The sequence below is a fragment of the Pseudophryne corroboree genome, chromosome 6 (genome assembly GCF_028390025.1).
Source record: "Pseudophryne corroboree isolate aPseCor3 chromosome 6, aPseCor3.hap2, whole genome shotgun sequence".
NCBI classification, from domain to species: Eukaryota; Metazoa; Chordata; class Amphibia; order Anura; family Myobatrachidae; genus Pseudophryne; species Pseudophryne corroboree.
In genome coordinates, this window is record NC_086449.1 from 371,935,634 (window position 1) to 371,956,883 (window position 21,250).

Genomic DNA, 21,250 nt, shown 5'->3' on the forward strand with positions numbered 1-21,250 from the left:
ATCCCCACTTCTGTAAATCTGCACTTTAGTAATATACCTCCTAGACTCTAATGGCAGAGTTTGGAAAACTAAATAGCAATGAAATGTGTAGCATGGATAGAAATGTGGGAACATTCACGTTGGGAGTACAAGAGACTACTCTGTCTACAATAAGTTAATGAATGTGACAAAAAGGCATTATATGTCCAGCATTATGGTTTATTGAACACAGCAGTAAATACTATATAGAAAAAGCAAGTTTATGTTTTTAGTTAGCATGTAAGAAGATAATACATTTATAAACATGATTTATTTTCTGTTTTAATGCAAGATGAAACACATTCTTTGGAAATGTCCAATAAGCCAAAATACAGAAGTGAAAATAGAAACAATAGCCCAAAGCAAATAATCTGTTCCTCTTCCATATTACACGCACAGCTCTAGAACCTTGTTTAGAATCAATGCAGCATACTAAAAAATATTTCAATGGTAAAAGTGATGACTGTAGCACAGGGTTATATGAATCCCAGTTACAAAAAAAAAAAAATAGAATAAATTCAAAATATTCCACAAACCATTCCATTGTACATGAACAGATCACACAAGCCAGGGGACAATTTAAATTATAGTTGTGGACTCTGTTCACAAAAGATAAGCTACTATTATGGTAAATCCACATAAAACATGATGTGTAAGAATTATATTCCTGAGATGTCCTGCAACCGAAGCAACATTCGATAGCTCAACTTTAGCTTCCAGTATAGTAAGTCTGTCCATGTTGTATTTAAAATCAACTAAAATGACTTAAACCGGCAAAGTTGTCCGAAATCAACTTGTGCACATACACGGTTGACCACTGACTTTCTACAGCATCTTAAGTTAATTTCAACAAAAAATTGTTTGTGACTCATATTCGGTATACTCCATTGTTATGCCAAATTCTATAAGTTATGACTCATTATCTGCACATGTAAGCGTATTAACATCACTGCATGTTTCCAGTATGCATGGGCCATGGTCCAGAGCCTAGGTCATCACCAGGATTTGATCCTCCTCTCTCTGGGACCATTAATTGGGCCTGTTGGCTTTGCCATAGTTGATGAAGTTCCTTAAACTGTTCTACCATTTTATCCTTTAAGTCTGGATGTGAGATCTGGAGTTTTATACTGTCTGCTGACCAGGAGGATTCCCCTGTGAAGATTTCCGATAGCAAGCGAGCAGCCACAGGAATGACCTAGAATTTCAACAATTACAAAAAAGAAAACATGGTTTAGGAACCAATAAGAAGTGTTAGATGTCTATAATGGCAAAAAGACTAACATAATGAAACAAAAAATGCTGATTGCTTAGTTCTGTCAATGGCAAGGGAGACAAGAGAAGCACGGGTCCATGAATCACCCTACAATATGATCAGTACCTGTACAGTGATGAGTTTTTTCTCTTTCGGTTTTTTGTCTGGCCATTCTTCCCCAAAGCAGAAGAATATCTCATATGGAGGCAGCATGTTTGTCTGTCCTTTCTGACAGGCAATAAGCTCTAATGACAAATAAACATAAATAAATTAAAAGAGACTGAATTATATACACTCTTTAAGATGCAATACAGTAGCCACCAGCATGGCCAACAAGACCATTATAAACCATTATGAGCCAGGAACCCAAATCTGTTGCTTATCAAGGTAAAGCTTGGTACCAATTAGGGAGGCCAATCCCGGGCCATTTTTTCAATCCCGGGATTCGGGTTTGAAAAATGCTCAATCCCGGGATTGTAGTAGGGATCAGTGTAGGGAGCAGGGAGAGTGGATTTGGAGGGCAGCAAGGGAGGGTGGGTGTAGGGAGCAGCACAGAAGAATGGATGTAAGGAGTAGGAAGGGAGGATGTAGGGAGCAGCACAGAAGAATGGATGTAAGGAGCAGGAAGGGAGGATGTAGGGAGCAGCACAGAAGAATGGATGTAAGGAGCAGGAAGGGAGGGTGGGTGTAGGGAGCAGCACAGAAGAATGGATGTAAGGAGCAGGAAGGGAGGGTGGGTGTAGGGAGCAGCACAGAAGAATGGATGTAAGGAGCAGGAAGGGAGGGTGGGTGTAGGGAGCAGCACAGAAGAATGGATGTAAGGAGCAGGAAGGGAGGGTGGGTGTAGGGAGCAGCACAGAAGAATGGATGTAAGGAGCAGGAAGGGAGGGTGGGTGTAGGGAGGATGTAGGGAGCAGCACAGAAGAATGGATGTAAGGAGCAGGGAGGGTGGGTGTAGGGAGCAGGGAGGATGTAGGGAGCAGCACAGAAGAATGGATGTAAGGAGCAGGAAGGGAGGGTGGGTGTAGGGAGCAGCACAGAAGAATGGATGTAAGGAGCAGGATGGGAGGGTGGGTGTAGGGAGCAGGGAGGATGTAGGGAGCAGCATAGAAGAATGGATGTAAGGAGCAGGAAGGGAGGGTGGGTGTAGGGAGGATGTAGGGAGCAGCACAGAAGAATGGATGTAAGGAGCAGGAAGGGAGGGTGGGTGTAGGGAGCAGGGAGGATGTCAGGAGCAGTGAGGGAGGGTGTAGTAGGTAGCGATACTAAAGTATTACTTACTATTAGGTGTGTAACAATTGTTATGGGCGCCAGTGAAAAAGTTAAAAAGGAACTAAAGAAATAGTATTAAAAATAATAATAATTAATAATAATAATGTCAGTGGCATCTGTGAAAAGAAAGGGTTTGTTCAATAAATGTTTACAGCCCTTTTAGTGTGATAAGGAAAACTGGTGTGCTGGAGTTTGATAATGGGACAGGTTACCTGTCCCTATCTTACCCTAACCGGTACCTTTTCCTCCGCTTTCCATTAGTGCGGTGTCCTGGGGTACATCTAGCCGCGATCGGCAGTTGTTGATGACGTCACCCACTGGTCCTTTAAATCTGCTCAGTTCTGCGGCTGGGCAGTTGCCGGTCTCATCTCACGCTGGCTTCTTACTATTAGGCGGGCAGTAACCATGGACACACAGTGACCACGCTGCGGCATTTCAAATATAGCGCCGGCTGCCAGCCAGTCAGAACTGGCAGTCCGGCAGCCAATCAGGAGCCGCTACTGCTGTCCTGATTGGCTGCCGGTCGGCCAGCTCCGATTGGCTGGCGGCCGGCGCTACATTTGAAATGCCGCTGTCGCGGTCACTGTGTGTTCATGGCTGCCCGAGATGTAAATAATACCTCGCTGACAGTCTGGCCGCACAGCCGGGCAGCGCTGTGCTATAGTGCTCGGCGCTGCCCGGCAAAACTGCGCATGCGCAACCTAATCCCGGGATTGGAGGCTCCAATCCCGGGATTCAAATCCCGGCATTTTTGGGCCCAAATCCCGGGATCCCGGGATTGGCCTCCCTAGTACCAATTGCTTTTGAAAAGCTACTATAATGTCTCACTTCCTTTATTTCTGTCCACTCTGGAAGAGTTCATGGAGAGTAGATGCAGGTAACTACCATAGGCAGCGGGGCAGCGTGCAATGTCGTGAATCGCAGCATCATGCACAGGTGTGGAGCCATGTTGATGCATATTGCTGAGAATTATGCATTACACTTTTGTTACATTATACTTCACAAGAATATGGTTTATTATATATTTACCAAAGGCTGTAGAACATGTACTCTGTAATAGTTAGCCAAACCTCTGTGGTGGCTGGCCACACCCTTAAGCATGGGCCCCTACAACAGCATTCCCCCCGGTGGGCCCTTCATGACCCAGTCCAACACTGCTGATAAGACAATGCCTATGTTAGCGTAATCAAATTATAAAAGGATCTTTTTGATTTAACTTTGTAATATTTTTTTAAATTAATGTTATTTATGCATTTGTAATAAATGTAGCATGATAAAAACACTTTGTGTATGTGTTATCCTGATTTTATGATCTGTATTTGCCCATTTATAAGGGATAATTTACACAACTGCCACTGCGAGGTTTAGCCTGAGGAATGACCCTCCTTTTTACTGTGGAACAAGGTGCTGTATGTTCATGCTTCTATACAGTAGACTGGCATTTTGGGATAATACACTTGTATGATGGAATTTAGCCTGTGTTCTTAATATGTGCAAGTCTGTTGGAATATTGCTGTAATTGGGCAATTTTGCCTTTTGGGAAAGTAAAACTATGTAACCCTGCCTTGTCCTCTACCCGCAAGGTTACCCCTACCCCCTTTATCTATACACAAACGGGTCTAAGGTCTCTCATCCTTGCTGCTGATATGTACCTGGGTCCAAATTTGTGGGCGGTCAAAAGACAGCTCTCCTCAGCTAAGGTGTGGGATTGCCCATTGGCATCAAATCAGATGCCAGACAATCACGTACAAAGCTAAACCATACCTTCTACATGATTGCCCCTTTTAAAAAACATCCAAGTTCGCTGGCAACCCGCACGGCCACCGAATTCTGACTTCATTACATCCCACCCAAGTAGTTTGGAGGCAATGGGGAGGAGAGAGATGGGGCTGTAATTAGAGAGGGCGTATGGATCAAGGGTGCTTTTTTAAAGAACGGGAGATAAAGGCATACTTGAATGAAAAAGGAACAGTGCCTGATGATAGGGAAAGATTGAGGAGAAGAGCAAGATGGGAACAGCAACAAAATAGAGGGAGCAAAGGAGCCTGGAGGGGAGGTGGAAGGGGGTGAGGACTGGATTAGGGCCATGGCATCATCTCCAGATACTGGGAAGAAGAAAGTCAGAGTAGGTAAAGTGGATGGGGAAGATGGCGAGAGGTAGGCTGAGAAAGGAGAGTATGGGACAACAAGGTTTGATGGGATGTGGGTGGCAAATTCAAGGTCAGAGAGTAAGAAGGTGAGGCAAAGTGGAAAGAGCAGAGGAGGAAGTTGAATGTGGGGAGGAGACAATAGGGTTTGGAGGAATGGGAGGAGATAAGATTTTCAAATAAGATTAGGCTGAGAGCATAAATTTAAAATGGAGAAAGTCTGCACAGGAGTGCAATTTCCTCCACTGCCACATGGCGGCTCATAAACACTTTTGCAGGCATCTGGTGCATTTGGAATGTCAAGGTTGAGGAATGGATCCATGAAGGGGAGTAGTGACCACCGGAGAAACAGAATCTAGAGCAGAAGCAAGGAACACATTGTATAGGAAATCTGCTTAGTCAGGACAGGAGAGACAATGGGTGAGAGCAGGGAGTTGGGCAAGGATCATCAGGTCAGTATTAATAGCCTCAAGGTTACACTTGTGCCTCCCAACGCTACCTAGTGTTCATTCTAGCACCTTGCACCTAATAAGTTTGGAGGACATTTTTATTTTAAGGGCAATTTTTAGATATATTGCTACAACGATACATCATGTTTAAAATTTACCCTTTAATACTTAAAATATGCCCTCCTCACAGATTAGGTGCAGGGTGCTAGAATGAACACTAGGTAGCCTTGGGAGGCACAGGTGGAGGAGGAGTGAGGGATACGGTACAATAAAGAAAATGATCAGAGAGAGAGAGAGAGACTGAGAAATTGTAAAATCAGAGATATCACAATGGTCAGTGAAAACCAGATCAAGTGAGTGTTCACACATGAGAGGGTGAGGAGGTCCATTGAGAGAGACGAAATGATGTGAGGATAAGAATTTTAGGCCCCCATTTATGAAGCAGCAGTTAGTGAAGTGGTAAATACCGTTTTCACTCGCCGTGCTATAGTGGCATCGCGCTCTTCCATTTAAGAAGAGCATATGCCACGGCGAGCGAAAGCGGTATTTGCCGCGTCAGTGCTGATGTTTACCTTACATCAGCGGTGACGAATGATCTGTGTCCCCGGACTGGCCTCCTACCGCGCATGCACCGGTTTATACTAATTCCCGGCACATGTGCAGTAGTGATTTCCGGACGTGGCGGCCATTTTAGTTTTTCTGTCACTATAGCAACCCGGCAGGCGTGATGCATGCCGGGATTGCTGCGAGAGGGGGGAGCCGGAGCGCAGGACGGACACCGCTGCAGCGGTGTCCATAACATCTGCTTGGAGCAGACAAAGCAATTTTAGGTAAGCGAACACTATTTCAGAAATAGCGCTCATTGTTAAATACAGTTTAGTGTGCAGCAGTATAGGGAAAAATAAGATTTTACTCACCGGTAAATCTATTTCTCGTAGTCCGTAGTGGATGCTGGGGACTCCGTAAGGACCATGGGGAATAGACGGGCTCCGCAGGAGACTGGGCACTCTAAGAAAAATTTAGTACTACTGGTGTGCACTGGCTCCTCCCTCTATGCCCCTCCTCCAGACCATCAGTTAAGGAAACTGTGCCCGGAAGAGCTGACATTACAAGGAAAGGATTTTGGAATCCAGGGTAAGACTCATACCAGCCACACCAATCACACCGTATAACTTGTGATAACATACCCAGTCAACAGTATGAACAACAACAGAGCATCAGACAAACCTGATGCAACCATAACATAACCCTTATTTAAGCAATAACTATATACAAGTATTGCAGAAGAAGTCCGCACTTGGGACGGGCGCCCAGCATCCACTACGGACTACGAGAAATAGATTTACCGGTGAGTAAAATCTTATTTTCTCTAACGTCCTAGTGGATGCTGGGGACTCCGTAAGGACCATTGGGATTATACCAAAGCTCCCAAACGGGCAGGAGAGTGCGGATGACTCTGCAGCATCGAATGAGCAATCACAAGGTCCTCCTCAGCCAGGGTATCAAACTTGTAGAACTTTGCAAAAGTGTTTGAACCCGACCAAGTAGCTGCTCGGCAAAGCTGTAATGCCGAGACCCCTCGGGCAGCCGCCCAAGAAGAGCCCACCTTCCTTGTGGAATGGGCTTTTACTGATTTTGGAGGCGGCAAGCCAGCCGCAGAATGAGCCTGCTGAATCGTGTTACAGATCCAGCGAGCAATAGTTTGCTTTGAAGCAGGAGCACCCAGCTTGTTGGATGCATACAGGATAAACAGCGAGTCAGGTTTCCTGACTCCAGCCATTCTGGCTACATAAATCTTCAAAGCCCTGACTACATCTAGTAACTTGGAATCCTCCAAGTCACGAGTAGCCGCAGGCCACAATAGGTTGGTTCAAATGAAAAGATGACACCACCTTTGGCAGAAATTGCGGATGAGTCCGTAATTCTGCCCTGTCCATATGGAAAACCAGATAGGGGCTTTTACATGACAAAGCCGCCAATTCTTGACTACTTTCCACGTGAGATATTTTAACTCCACGGTCTTAAGCGGCTCAAACCAGTGAGATTTCAGGAAACTCAACACCACGTTAAGATCCCAAGGTGCCACTGGTGGCACAAAAAGGGGGCTGAATAAGCAGCACTCCCTTTACAAACGTCTGAACTTCAGGTAGAGAAGCTAGTTTTTGTATGAAAGAAAATGGATAGGGCCGAAATCTGGACCTTAATGGACCCCAATTCTAGGCCCAAAGTCACTCCCGACTGTAGGAAGCGAAGGAAACGGCCCAGCTGGAATTCCTCTGTAGAGGCATTCCTGGCCTCACACCCAGCAACATATTTTCGCCGTATACGGTGATAATGTTTAGCCATCACGTCCTTCCTAGCCCTCATCAGCGTAGGAATAACCTCATCCGGAATCCCTCTTTTCTACTAGGATCCGGCGTCCAACCGCCATGCCGTCAAACGCAGCTGCGGTAAGTCTTGGAACATACAAGGTCCCTGCTGCAACAGATTCTGCCCTAGAGGCAGAGGCCATGGGTCCTCTGTGAGCATTTCTTGCAGCTCTGGATACCAAGTCCTTCTCGGCCAATCCGGAACAATGAGTATTGTTCTCACTCCTCTTTTCCCTATGATTCTCAGCACCTTGGGTAAGAGAGGAAAAGGAGGAAACACATAAACCGACTGGAACATCCACGGTGTCACCAGTGCTTCTACAGCTATCGCCTGAGAGTCTCTTGACCTGGCGCAATACCTCTGTAGCTTTTTGTTGAGGCGGGATGCCATCATGTCCACCTGTGGCAGTTCCCACCGACCTACAATCTGCGCGAAGACTTCTTGATGAAGTCCCCACTCTCCCGGGTGGAGGTCGTGCCTGCTGAGAAAGTCTGCTTCCCAGTTGTCCACTCCCGGAATGAACACTGCTGACAGTGCGCTTACGTGATTCTCCGCCCAGCGAAGAATTCTGGTGGCTTCTATCATCGCCACCCTGCACCTTGTGCCGCCTTGGCGGTTTACATGAGCCACTGCGGTGATATTGTCTGACTGAATCAGAACCGGTTGGTCGCGAAGCAGGGTCTCCGCTTGACTTAGGGCGTTGTATATGGCCCTTAGTTCCAGGACAATGATTGAAGGCCAGTCTCCTGCCTTGACCACAGCCCTTGGAAATTTCTTCCCTGTGTAACTGCCCCCCACCCTCGGAGGCTTGCATCCGTGGTCACCAGGACCCAGTCCTGAATGCCGAATCTGCGACCTTCGAGAAGGTGAGCACTCTGCAGCCACCACAGGAGAGACACCCTGGCTCTGGGGGATAGGGTGATTAACCAATGCATCTGAAGATGTGATCCGGACCACTTGTCCAGTAAGTCCCATTGGAAGGTTCTCGTATGGAACCTGCCGAAGGGAATGGCCTCGTATGATGCCACCCTCCTTCCCAGGACTCGAGTGCAGTGATGCACTGACACCTGTTTTGGTTTTAATAGATTCCTGACCAGTGTCACGAGCTCCTGAGCTCTCTCTATCGGGAGATAAACCCTTTTCTGGTCTGTGTCTAGGATCATGCCTAGGAGAGGCAGATGAGCTGTAAGAACCAACTGCGACTTTGGAATATATAGAATCCATCCGTGTTGCCGTTACACTTCCAGAGAAAGTGATACGCTGTTCAGCAACTGCTCTCTTGATCTCGCTTTTATGAGGAGATCGTCCAAGTACGTGATAATAGTGACACCTTGCTTCCGCAGGAGCACCATCATTTCTGCCATTACCTTGGTGAATATTCTCAAGGCCGTGGAGAGACCAAACGGCAACGTCTGAAAATTGGTAATGACAATCCCGTACCGCAATTCTGAGGTAGATAAGGTAGATAAATGGGGACATGAAGGTATGCATCCTTTATGTCCCGAGTCACCATAAAATCTCCCCCTTTCAGGCTTGCAATGACCGCTCTTAGCGATTCCATCTTGAACTTGAACCTTTTCAGGTATATGTTCAGGGATTTTAAATTCAATATGGGTTCGACCGAACCGTCTGGTTCCGGGACTACAACATGGTCGAATAATAGCCCCCTCCTTGTTGAAGGAGGGGAACCTTGACCACCACCTGTTGAAGATACAATTTGTGAATTGCAGTTAACACTGTTTCCCTCTCGTGGGGGGAAGCCGGCAGGGCCGTCGGTGAGGGGGCATCTTCTCAAAGTCCAGCTTGTATCCCTGAGACACAATATCTATCGCCCAGGGATCTAACAGGGAGTGAACCCACTTGTGGATGAACTTACGAAGGCATGCCCCCACCGGGCCCAGCTCCGCCTGTGGAGCCCCAGCGACATGCGGTGGATTTTTGTAGAGGCCGGGGAGGACTTCTGTTCCTGGGAACTAGCTGTGTTGTGCAGCTTCTTTCCTCTGCCCCTGCCTCTGGCAAGAAAGGACGCACCTCGGACTTTCTTGTTTCTTTATTCGAAAGGCTGCATTTGATAATGTCGTGCTTTCCTAGGCTGTGCAGGAATATAAGGCAAAATATCAGAATTACCAGCTATAGCTGTGGAGACCAGGTCCGAGAACCCTTCTCCACACAATCCTCAGCCTTCCATATGCCTCTTAAGTCGGCATCATCTGTCCATTGCATATTCTACAGGACATGTCAAGCAGAAATCGACATAGCTTTGACTCTAGACCCAGTATACTCATGTCTCTTTGGGCATGTTTTATATATACATATCTCTTAAGACAGCATCTTTAATATATATATATATATATATATATATATATATCTCTCTATATATACATATATATATCTATATGCATACTAGGGTCTCAATCTCTGCTGATAAGGTACCTGTCCACGCTGCCACAGCGCTATAAACCCATGCCGACACAATCGCCGTTCTGAGTAGTGTACCAGAATGTGCACGCTATCTGCAGGATCCCTGAGAATAGCTAGTGCTACCTTCTAGGCAAACGTGACACCCTAGGGGAAGATTCCCATCACATCCTGGCCCTAGTGGGGAAAGGATACTGCCTGAGAATTTTTTGTGGGAAGCTGCAGTCTCTTGTCTGGAGATTCCCGCTCTTTTTCCTCATGAGAGGAGGGAAATTTACCTCAGCTTTCTTCCCCTTAACATGTGTACCCTTGTGTCAGGGACAAATGAGTCATCAGTGATATGCAAATCATCTTTTATTACAATAATCATATATTGAATACCTTTCTGCCATTTTGGCTGTAACTTTGCATTATCGTAGTCGACACTGGAGTCAAACTCCGTGTCGATATCAGTGTTTATTATTTTGGATAGTGAGCCTTGTGAGACTCTGAAGGTCTCTGTGACATAGGGACAGACATGGGTAGATTTCCTGTCTGTTCTCTAATCTTTTGTGCAATAAATTCACCTTAGCACTTACACATATCCAAACAGGTGTCGGCGTTGTCGACGGAGACACCCTCTCACACACATATTTGCTCTATCTCCTCCTTAGGGGAGCCTTTTACCTCCGACATGTCGACACACACGTACAGACACACCACACACACAGGGGATGCTCTATTTGATGACAGTTCCCCCACAAGGCCCTTTGGAGAGACAGTGAGAGAGTATTCCAGCACACACCCCAGCGCTATATGACCCAGGAATCACACAGTAACTTAGTGTTAACCCAGTAGCTGCTGTATATATTGTTTTTACGCCAAATTTATGTGCCCCCCCTCTCTTTTTCACCCTCTCTATCGTGCTTCTGCAGGGGAGAGCCTGGGGAGCTTCCTCTCAGCGGAGCTGTGGAGAGAAATAAACGTTATGGTAAGAACTTACCGTTGATAACGTGATTTCTCTTATGTCCACAGGTATCCACAGGATAACATTGGGATATTGTCGAGCGACAGCGAAAATGGCACCAACACGGTCACGAGCTTTCTGGCCTCCCAGGATGCATTGGGGCCTCCACTATATAGTCCCGCCCACTGACTCAGTCAGATCAGTTCTTTCCACAGCGATTATAGGCAGGAACATTAGGTAGAGACCTGTACAGGCGATAAGAACACACATGCACACCCTTCCATACAAGAAGGAAGAGGTTTTTAGTGTTTGTCTAGATCCTCAAATCAGATGCGTCCGGGTGGGATCCCTGTGGATACCTGTGGACATAAGAGAAATCACGTTATCAACGGTAAGTTCTTACCATAACGTTTATTTCTCTGGCTGGGTCCACAGGATTATCCACAGGATAACATTGGGATTCCCAAAGCCATTTTAGTGGTGGGGACGCTCCTGATTGCACAGGAGGACCTTTCGCCCGAAGTCTGCGTCATGAGAGGCAAAAGTATCCAAGGCATAATGTCTGATAAATGTGTTTATGGAAGACCATGTGGCTGCCCTACATATCTGTTCTGCTGATGCACCCTGTTGTGCTGCCCAAGAAGGACCTACCTTACGTGTAGAGTGTGCAGAGACATTAGCCGGAATAGGGAGATCTGCATGAGAATAAGCTTCAGATATTACCACTCGGAGCCATCTCGCCAGCGTCTGTTTACTAGCAGGCCAACCTCTCCTATGGAATCCGTAGAGGATGAAGAGGGAATCTGTTTTCCTGATGGCACTAGTACGATCTATATAGATTTTTAAAGACCGGACCACGTCCAGTGACGCTTCTCCCGCAGATAGTCCCGATACCTGAAAAGCTGGGACTACAATCTCTTAATTCAGGTGAAACTTTGACACCACCTTTGGAAGATAACTAGATCTCGTTCTGAGAACTACTCTGTCTGGAAAAAAACTTAGGAAAGGAGACTTACATGATAATGCTCCTAAATCTGACACTCTTCTGGCTGACGCCATTGCCAGTAAAAAAAGAACTTTAATCGTTAACCACTTAAGATCCGCTCTCTCAAGTGGTTCAAACAAAGGACCCTGGAGAAATTTAAGAACTGAATTCAAATCCCAGGGAGCTGCAGGAGGAACAAATGGAGGTTGAATATGTACTACTCCTTGGAAAAACGTACGTACATCCTGTAGGTCAGCAATCTTCTGCTGAAACCATACAGTCAACGCTGAGACTTGCACCCTCAAGGAAGCACCCTTCAACCCCTTATCCAATCCTGCCTGCAGAAAATCCAAAATTCTAGCTACTTTAAAGGCTCTTGGATTGTAATTTTTTCCAGAACACCAATGAATATAGGCTTGCCATATTCTATGATATACACGGGCCGAAGAAGGCTTCCTTGCTCTAAGCATGGTTTGGATTACTTGCTTTGAAAATCCTTTAGCCTCTAAGATAGAGGTTTCAACAGCCACGCCGTCAAAGACAGGCGATCCAGATGACTGTGACAACAAGGACCCTGCATTAACAGATCTGGACGTTGAGGGAGCAGTATCGGTGCTTCCACGGACATTCTCCACAGATCTGTGTACCAATGCCTTCTTGGCCAAGCTGGAGCTGTTAGAATGATTGCTCCTTTTGCCTGTTTTATCTTTCTCACTACTCTGGGTAACAGAGATATTGGAGGGAACAGATATGCCAGCTGAAACCTCCATTCTACTGACAGTGCGTCTACCAGGACAGCTCCTGGGTCCCTTGTTCTTGATCCGTACCTCGGAACTTTGTTGTTTAGACGAGAAGGTCTATCTCCGGTAGACCCCATCTGTTCACCAGTGTCTGAAACACTTCTGGGTGTAGTGCCCATTCGGTTTCCTGAATGGTGTGCCGACTGAGAAAATCCGCTTCCCAATTTAGTACACCCGGGACAAATACTGCTGACAATGCTGGGAGATGGAGTTCTGCCCGCTTTAGAATGGGAGTTACTTCCTCCATCAGACTCTTGCTGTGAGTCCCTCCTTGATGATTTAGGTATGCTACTGCCGTCGCATTGTCTGAGCGGATCTGGACTGGTCTTCCTTGTAGATTGTCCTTTGCCTGAACTAGGGCCAAGTAAATGGCTCTTATTTCTAACAGATTTATCGGCAGGCGACTTTCCCTTGCGGTCCATTTTCCCTGGAACCACAGGCTTCCGAGTACCGCCCCCCAACCTTGCAGGCTGGCATCTGTCGTCAGGACTTGCCACTCTTTTATCCAAAAGGGTCTCCCCTTGTTTAAATGGTCTGTCTGTAGCCACCATGCTAGAGACCTTTTTACATTTACTGGAATCTTTATCATCTGCTTCTTTATTGTTTGATGATTTCTGTTCCATTTTGTCAAAATGAGATGCTGCAATGGTCTGGAGTGGAATTGCGCATATTCCACCATGTCGAACGTTGATACCATCAGACCCAACAGTCGCATTGCTGCATGGACTGACATTGTCTGGGCTTGCAACGCTTCCTGAGCCATGACCTGCACCTTGACTATTTTCTTCTCTGGTAAGAGAACTCTCTGTAGGTCTGAATCCAATATGGCTCCCAAATGAACCATCCGCTGTGATGGATTCAGGGACGACTTCTCCCAATTTATGAGCCACCCGTGTCTCTGTAAACAAACTATCGTCTGTTGGAGATGGCTCAACAGTAAATCTTGCGACTGTGCTAAGATTAATAGGTCGTCTAGGTATGGGAATATCCTTATCCCTTGTTTGCGCAGACAAGCTGCCATAACCACCATGATCTTGGTAAACACCCTGGGTGCTGTAGCTAGCCCGAAGGGTAGAGCTTGGAACTGGAAGTGTTCCTTGAGGATGGCAAACCTGAGGTAACACTGATGTGATAGTGCTATAGGCACATGTAGGTAAGCATCCCGCACATCCAGAGATACCATATAGTCTCCCGGTTCCATAGCCAACATTATGGAGCGTAACGTCTCCATGTGGAACTTCGGGATCCATATGTAATTGTTCAACATCTTCAGATTTAGAATTGGTCAATATGACCCATTTGGTTTCTGGATTAGAAACAGATTGGAGTAATACCCCTGTCCCTTTTGTGATGGAGGTACTGGGACAATCACACCTGACTGCAGTAATTTTTGGACTGCTTCTTGCAGGGCATTGGCCTTCGACTCTATACGAGACGGGCTGGTGCAAAAAAATCTTTGAGGAGGCTGCCTCCTGAATGGGAACCCATACCCCTGAGATACTACCTTCTGCACCCAGGTATCTGTTGTTGACTGTTGCCATGTGGGTGCAAATTGCAGGAGTCGGCCCCCAACCCTGGAATCCTCCAGGCGGAGGCCCGTCTCTTCAGGCTGAGGGCTTTTGTTCAGGTTTGGAAGCTGGCTTTTTGCTAGCCCACTGCTTCCTACCCCTGGATTTAAACTGGGGTTGTTTAGGCTCCTCTTTACCTTTCGCTTTGCTTTGCCAGCGAAATGAGCGAAATTTTAAACCCTTGGACTTAGGGTTGTAGGTAGCCGGAAATCTGACCTTCTTCGATTCAGCCTCTGACTCTAGGATATCCGATAAAGGTTTTCCAAATAATATATTACCCACGAAAGGCAATGCTTCCAATTCCTTCTTGGACTCCGCATCTGCCTTCCAGGTCCGTAGCCAGACTGCTCTGCGAGCGACTACTGCCAGGGCTTAAGCTTTAGAAGCAACAGTGCCTACATCAATGGCTGCTTCTTCTAAATACTGGGCAGATTGTCTTAAACGGCAAAGACGATCCTCTTGCTCCCTAGTAGGAGAGGGGATGTCATTCTCTAGTTCCTCTATCCATTCGCCCATTGCCTTTGCTACCCAGGCCGAAGCCATAGCAGGTCTTACCACTGCACCCACAAGAGAAAAAATATTTTTCAATAGGCTCTCTACCCTCCTGTCTGTGACATCATTCAAAGAGGTAGATGACAGTGGCAAAGCAGATTTGTGCACTAGTCGCAGAACATGTGCATCTACTTTTGGAGGAACTTCTCTCTTCAAACAATCTCCAGCAGGAAATGGATAATAAGAATCCCATCTCCTAGGAATCTTATACTTTTTACCGGGCGCTGCCCAAGACTCATCCATCATTTCAGTCAACTCCTCTGACGCTGGAAATTCAGCTTTCACTGACTTTGTTCGTTTGAATACAGGTGCTTTCGCTTTTAACGCTGTCTTGGCTGGTTCTTCCAGAGAAAGCACAGCCTTTACTGCATTAATGAGTTCAGCTACATCATCTGAACTAAAGCTCTGCGACTGATCATCATACGGAGTTGAATCTATTGTTTCCGCATCATCATCCGATGTATCCTCTTGTGTAGTCTGCCATACAGACGTATCTGTCTTAGTCTTACCTACCCCTTGGTTGCTTGTAGAGGCTACTGGAACCAAACCATAGGAAGGGAGCTGCATGTATGGGTTCATAGTGTAACCTAACCCTTGAGGTGGTGCTACTGGAGCTAACCTGTCCGCTATTGAAGACAGAGTCTTTGCGAACATATTCCATGGTGGCTCTACTGGAGGTTGAACTAACTCCTGTTTTTTACTTCGCTGAAAAGCGAAACAGTTTGCACACAAACCCTCATAAGTGACCAATTGAATCATATCAATTACCCCTGACTTACAAGATAAGCATGTTAGGGCTGTAGGAGTGCTTGACAAATTCTCCTCATCACTTTTGCCGCTCACAGACATTTTTTCTGATATTGACTACACAATTTTGTGACTGAACCACACCCTATAATCAGTATATAGAGGTGAAATCAATCTGACCACAGTGCACCTGATTTGAGGGTCAGAACAGGACTGACATTACACAGAAAAGTCAGCACACATACTAGCAGTCAGTCACATGTTAAAGCATTAGACATTGTCATATGAGAATACAACCTCCATAATAACTTATACATAAGTAGGAAAATTGTACTTCTGTTTAACTGGTTCTTTTTCAACATAACATGCAGAAAACACAGTAATATACAGGTCTCATATGCAATAGGTACTAAAAATTAACAGTGCACACTAAGAAGTAGAAGGAATTTTTAGTACTGTATACCCTGCCTCCAGGGAGCGGGATACAGGGAGACTCACCACACTTCCATATCCAAGCAAAGACGCTCGAAAGACGCTGAGTGGATTCAGACGCTACTGGTGTACACTGCCGCTCTTGGTAACTGATAACGGACACGGACGCTCACCAACGGACACGGACGCTGAGCGACTCCACGTGCATGCAGACACTAAAGGCCTGCGACTCGGTCTGGGTGGGTTTATATCCAGTGTACACAACCGCAGCGTCTAAGCTGCGACCGAGTACCCTCGTGGTAGCGTCTGAGCCGGAAGTGAGGTCATTCAGTTCATGAAACGAGAGACCCGCGGGAACTGGCCATGAACTCGGAGGAGGGACGGCCAGGAGAGCGTCTGAAACCCCCTGTTGACTTAAACTCCCAGGATCGCGGCCTCACCTAGTCCTGACGCCTATGATCCCCGGAGCGTAGCGCTGTCACACTCGAGATGTTCAGCGCATCAACACGCTGTTTGTAGTCTCCACCAAATCAGCGTAGCTGTGTCCTGACCCCTCTAGTAAGAGGAAGTCCATATACTCACTGTCTCCCCATGCTCCGGCCACAGCCTGGTAACGTCTGCTGGACCTGCTAGAACATCCGACACAGACGCCCGTCGAGACAGCACTGTACTGCGAAGGTAAGCGTTGTTGCGACCCGGTGGGGAGTTGTTGGAGCGACTCTTTCTAATACACGTTTAAGACGCTGTTAAGAGAAGTCGCTCAAACCAAAACAGTAAGTCTATAAAAATAAAGTAATGAAAACTTGAGGCTGCTTTCACAGCAGCCCTGTGACCATGCGGCTTCCTGCCGCACCAAGCAAAAAACTGATCTGACTGAGTCAGTGGGCGGGACTATATAGTGGAGGCCCCAATGCATCCTGGGAGGCCAGAAAGCTCGTGACCGTGTTGGTGCCATTTTCGCTGTCGCTCGACAATATCCCAATGTTATCCTGTGGATAATCCTGTGGACCCAGCCAGAGAAAATGGCGCTGGTGAGTGCTGAGGAAGAAGGCCCCACCCCCTCAGCGGCGGGCTTCTGTCCCGCGATTTTGTGTAAAAATAATGGCGGGGGCTCATGCTTATTACAGTGTCCAACTGTATATATGCTGCTTTTGCCAGGAGGTACTGAATTGAGCCCAGGGCGCCCCCCCCCCCCCTGCGCCCTGCACCCTACAGTGACCGGAGTGTGTGGGTGTAATGTGGGAGCAATGGCGCACAGCTGCAGTGCTGTGCACTACCTCATATGAAGACAGGAGTCTTCTGCCGCCGATTTTGACGTCTTCTTGCTTCAACCCGCCAGCTTCTGTCTTCTGGCTCTGCGAGGGGGACAGCGGCGCGGCTCCGGGAACGGACGACCAAGGTTAGGTTCCTGTGTTCGATCCCTCTGGAGCTAATGGTGTCCAGTAGCCTAAGAAGCGCAACCTAGCCACAGTTAGTAGGTTTGCTTCTCTCCCCTCAGTCCCACGTAGCAGAGAGTCTGTTGCCAGCAGAAGCTCTCTGAAAATAAAAAACCTAACTAAAATACTTTCTTATTAGCAAGCTCAGGAGAGCTCACTAAAATGCACCCAGCTCTGTCCGGGCACAGATTCTAACTGAGGTCTGGAGGAGGGGCATAGAGGGAGGAGCCAGTGCACACCAGTAGTACTAAATCTTTCTTAGAGTGCCCAGTCTCCTGCGGAGCCCGTCTATTCCCCATGGTCCTTACGGAGTCCCCAGCATCCACTAGGACGTTAGAGAAATGAAAGGCTAATAGTGTTGCTAGTTAGCAGCGCTATTAGCCTTGTTGAATATAAATTGGTCCCATTTACCACCTAAAATGAGTTTCCAGCAAGGAAACTCATTGATAAATGGGGCCCTTAGAGTTAGAGGGGGTCAGTGGGGGCATCGATAGGGATATTGAAGCCACCTAAGATGAGAGAGGAAGTGGGGGAGCCAGGAGGCACAGTTGTCAAGGAATTTGGAGATAGGGAGAAGGGAACAGTAGATGACTGCTACTCGAAGGTGAACAGGTTGGAAGAGGCAAACAGCATGAACCATAATGTAGAGAATAAAAGGGATGTTTCTGCTGCGGGGTACACTGGGCTCCACAAGGATAGACATTGGGATGTAGAGTAGGATCTTGATCCGAAGCACCAACAGGCTCAAAATCTTTGACCTTCTTCCCAAGATGCATAGCGCCGCCTCCTATATCACCCCGCCTCCGTGCACAGGAGCTCAGTTTGTAGTTGGTGCTTGCAGTGCAAGCATGTAACAGGAAGAGCTGCTCACAGCAGCTCAATAAAAGGTTTCCAGTGGTGGAGCTGCAGCGCAGTCCAAATGTCAAATAGGGGAGCCACACCAACTGCCACCAACTGTCATCCCAAACTGACTCAGTGGCAGTTAGCGTGGCACTCCTATTTGAAATGTGGACCCTCTGGAGCCGCCACTGGATGGTTCTAAGGGTACAAGTTGATTGGAGCAGCAGGAGGATAGAAGGACCCCCTACGCTACCACCATTCCAACCTCCAGGGCGGATATGTGACAGAATGCAAGGCCCCCATAGAAGCGTGCATCGGGAGAAGTGGTGTCTGAAGGGGAATCCAGGATTCAGGTGGCTAGGTGATCCACAATGAGATTTGACACGAAAACAGGGTAATGGGTAGAACGGTTAGCGCTGGATACAGGAAGGAGAGTATCAGAGTAAATCCAATGAAGTCTCCCCTGTGCTAGTTACTGGCATTTCCAGGACACTTTGGAATTGAAGCCAGTAGACGCCCTGACTTTGCACTTGGCAGACTATAAACTGGAGAAATTAAATGTAAATGTAATATGTACGCTTCACAGGCAGTTCCCGTAGTTCGGCCAGTTGGCGAGCACACATTATGTTAGGAAAAGTATCTGCAGCTAAGACGCAGAGTGGCGCACGTACTGTGTGCCAAGAAATGAGGACTGTGTAATAATGTAGGTTACAATGTTATCATTGATTATTCAACTGTATTGCCTTGCTAATGTATTTGGGCATTCCCTTTAGTACCTTCAGTGGGGGTATACTAGGTGTGTGCTGTTAAAAACACTGGACAGTATGTGTGAACCTGACATCCGGAGACCCCCCGCCCCCCCCCCCCCCCCCCTCCTCTCCTTTCCAAAGCCTACAGGAAGCTGGGAACAACTGGACACAAAAGAATGCATGAGGTTAAAAAGTTTGGGGTTCCTATCAATCAAGGAAGCTGAACCTCTCTGTTGCAGTGATGGACAACCCACTGTGTAAGAAGCAGACTTAATTAGAAATTGGAGGCACCACATCAACGGGAGGTGATGGGATTGATATTTTTTTTAAATGGTATCCTGAGCAGCCCCTTGATTTAGAACAGTCCACTTAAAACAGACATTCAAACTCCTGGGGGTGTCTCCTTATTGCGGAGATGCTGACAAGGGATAAAAAGGTCAAGTTGGTGATGTCTGGGGGTTCTGTGTGGAAAGAGACTGATATTGCAGTTCCAGCATCTGCCAGGTCTTAGGAAGACACAGTGCTTTGTTGGACCACAAGATATTCCCATCTATCTCCTGCAGCCTTCTTCATCCGAAGCCAATCATGAGGAATCTATCAGACCATTTTTTGAGGCCAGGAAGGAATTTTTCTTGTCTCTGTTAAATTGGCAATTTATATTTTGACTTTCTCTGGACTAACAACTATAGTTTATTGTTAATCCAGTTCAACATGATCACCCTTTATCATCTTTTTTGCAACGTTGCTAATTATACAACCGAGTACTTATCACATAGTATGAAAAGTTTTGCAGGATGCACAGTATATGTAAAAGAAAACTATGCTTAAAATGTAACAGCACCAAACAAAACCCACCAAATCTCACCATTTAAGAAGGTCTCCAGACTAAAAAGTTTGATCCTCTTCTCCCTTTCTATAGGATTGGGTCCACTTATGTTGGTTGCACATGGTCCAGACCAGAAAACTTTGCATTGGCACAAGCGAATGGCATAGATATCCTGTCCTTGCAGGGTGAGGATGAGTCCTCGATCCATCACATCAAGAAGATGATTAGTATAAAACTTCTGTTTCTCATTACTAATCTCATCTGTTCCCGGAAACCGAACTTGTTCCAGTGTAGTCGGTCCAAACAGCTCCACCTGTTCTGGCGTTGGCTCAAGGTTACTGTAGAAAAGGCGGCAGCCGTGAGGGTTACTCACAGTCATTGCTCCGGCTTGCTTCCCTCTATATAAAAACTTTATTTCCAGATCTGTCACTGAGACGAGTAAGAAAGATATGCAGTCACACATTTACAGTCTACAGATCTCTTGTTAGTAGAACACTACATTCCTTTGTCATATAAGTACTGTTCATATTTTAAAATGATCTTTCCTTGTCTCTCTTGATGGACCTGTCTTCCCGTCCATAATAGTAGATGGATAAAAAAGTAATTATTACATAAAAAATAATGTAAAAAAGAAGGTTTTTGGAACAAATTCATGACATAATCTGTGTATGCCGATCTGGTGTGTAAGTGTGATATTGACAGTGGCTGTCAAAATATCACATTCTAGTATTAATCATTCTAGTATTAAACTATGTCCTAAACTCGTCAAAAGAATTTCATCTCCCTTTTTTAAAAATAAATTCTTCTTCTAACAGCAATACAGACAATCATGATTTTGTTCTTTCTGAAACTGGAAACAAATGTATTTATTTATTGTTTTTTTACGAATGATAATGATCTCATCACTTTTGGATCAATTTTCATCTTTAAATTGTATATATATAATGTACCATTAGAATGTTGTAAAAAATGAATTAATTTCTAGGAAGACTTCATACACTTAATCTGTTTTACACGGACATTCTGTGTGCTCTCATCTTACAGGATGGCATAAATTATACGAAATTTGTGTCATTATAAGCAGAGACCACGCCTTGATGGTCCTTAACAGTTTGCACAAGACAAGATACTGACTTCCAGCTCAGCATCTTGTCCCAAAAAATGACGCAGGAATAATATCTACTGTATGGAATATTTTTTTAAAAGGTGTTTTAAACATATAGGACAAGCAAAATATCTTGATCTTTATTATTGACAGAGCACAATAGCTGCACATTTTCTGGGCACCATTTTCTAGACGCATTGGAATTTCAGTGCTCTGGACATTGAGAAAAACAGGATTTTAATACCTACCGGTAAATCCTTTTCTATAAGTCCGTAGAGGATGTTGGGGACACCAAAAGAACCATGGGATATAGACGGATCCGCAGGAGACATGGGCAC

At 46.1% G+C, this 21,250-nt stretch overlaps 1 protein-coding gene across 2 annotated transcripts in view; it reads right to left on the reverse strand.

The window, feature by feature from the left end:
- Positions 1-177: 177 nt before the first annotated feature.
- IRF5 (interferon regulatory factor 5) overlaps positions 178-21,250 on the reverse strand; it is a 103,865-nt gene continuing 82,792 nt past the window's right edge. For both annotated transcript variants that reach the window (XM_063926697.1, XM_063926698.1), the window contains exons 7-9: positions 19,847-20,236; positions 1,397-1,515; positions 178-1,213 (exon numbers count right to left, since the gene is read on the reverse strand). In XM_063926697.1, the coding sequence (XP_063782767.1) occupies positions 965-1,213; positions 1,397-1,515; positions 19,847-20,236 (758 nt within the window). In that variant the 3' untranslated portion in view covers positions 178-964. The remainder of the gene's footprint in view (positions 1,214-1,396; positions 1,516-19,846; positions 20,237-21,250) is intronic.